The 926-nt window shown below is 55.2% G+C and overlaps 1 protein-coding gene across 1 annotated transcript in view; it reads left to right on the top strand.

Annotated features, from left to right (window-relative positions):
• EMH_0077630 (uncharacterized protein) overlaps positions 1-926 on the top strand; it is a gene marked incomplete at both ends in the record, with an annotated part of 3,199 nt that overhangs the window by 510 nt on the left and 1,763 nt on the right. The window contains one exon of the mRNA XM_013499877.1: positions 349-566. Coding sequence (XP_013355331.1) covers positions 349-566 — 218 coding nt within the window. The remainder of the gene's footprint in view (positions 1-348; positions 567-926) is intronic.

Genomic DNA, 926 nt, shown 5'->3' with positions numbered 1-926 from the left:
CCGCCCTTGAATTGCTGGCCCTGCTGCTGGACGATGACACATGCAGGCCTCTCCTAGGGCCCTATGTAGATAAAGTAAGCAGGCGCTTGTAGAGGCGCCGGGAAACACTTCCCTCCTTGTCGGCTGCTGCTGCTGCCATTTCGGCGTTTGCTGCTGCTGCTGCTACTACTGCTACTGCTATTGCTGCACCTACGGGTCTTTGGTGGAAAGGAGGTGTCCTGTGTACTCCTTCGTGAATGAGAGAATTGTATCTTTATATGGTTTGTGACGTTCTGTTGTTTTGTGTATAGCTGACGATGACCTGCATAGCGGCGTTGAAGGCGGCAGATGCCCGCCTGCGTTGGCAAGGGTTGAAGTGCTTGGGCTCGATGGTGGAGAACGAAGAGAAGTGGACGCAGCAGGTGCAGCAACAACACGGAGGACAGCTGCTATCCCTTCTCTCTGAAAGGAGCGCCGAGGATCCTTCTGTCCGCTGCCGTAGACAGGCCCTCTTGGCTCTCGCCTCCTTCCTCTCGGGGCTGGCACCTGAGGAGGGGGAGGATCCGTCTCCCGAGACCCTCGCATTCGTACGTCAGCACTGGCTGCGCTGCACTTCATGGCTGGCGGCTGCTGCTGCTTTGGCTTTTTCTGCTAGTATTGCTGCTGCCCCTGCTCAGTGTAGATAAGGAGAGACTTGTGGTGTTGCCCGTTTCAATCCCCCTATGAAAATTAGGTTGGGGTTTAGCCTGCGCTTGCTGTATGTTAAAAAGGATGACTATGGAGGTGCAGCAGGCTGATTACAACTGCGGGGTTTGTGCAGGTCGCCCCCCATATGAATGGGGTCTTGTCAAAGGGTGCGCCGTCTCTGTTGCAGTTCATCTTATGCAGGTAGTGGGGGCAGTCGCCGGCGTAGGACAGTATGTATATTCCGAGTGCAAGAAGTAATC

The sequence above is a fragment of the Eimeria mitis genome, genomic scaffold (genome assembly GCF_000499745.2).
Source record: "Eimeria mitis Houghton genomic scaffold, Emh_scaff4779, whole genome shotgun sequence".
In the NCBI taxonomy this organism is placed as follows: Eukaryota; Apicomplexa; class Conoidasida; order Eucoccidiorida; family Eimeriidae; genus Eimeria; species Eimeria mitis.
Note: the sequence above shows the minus strand (reverse complement) of the source record. Positions and strands in the feature narration are given on the sequence as shown.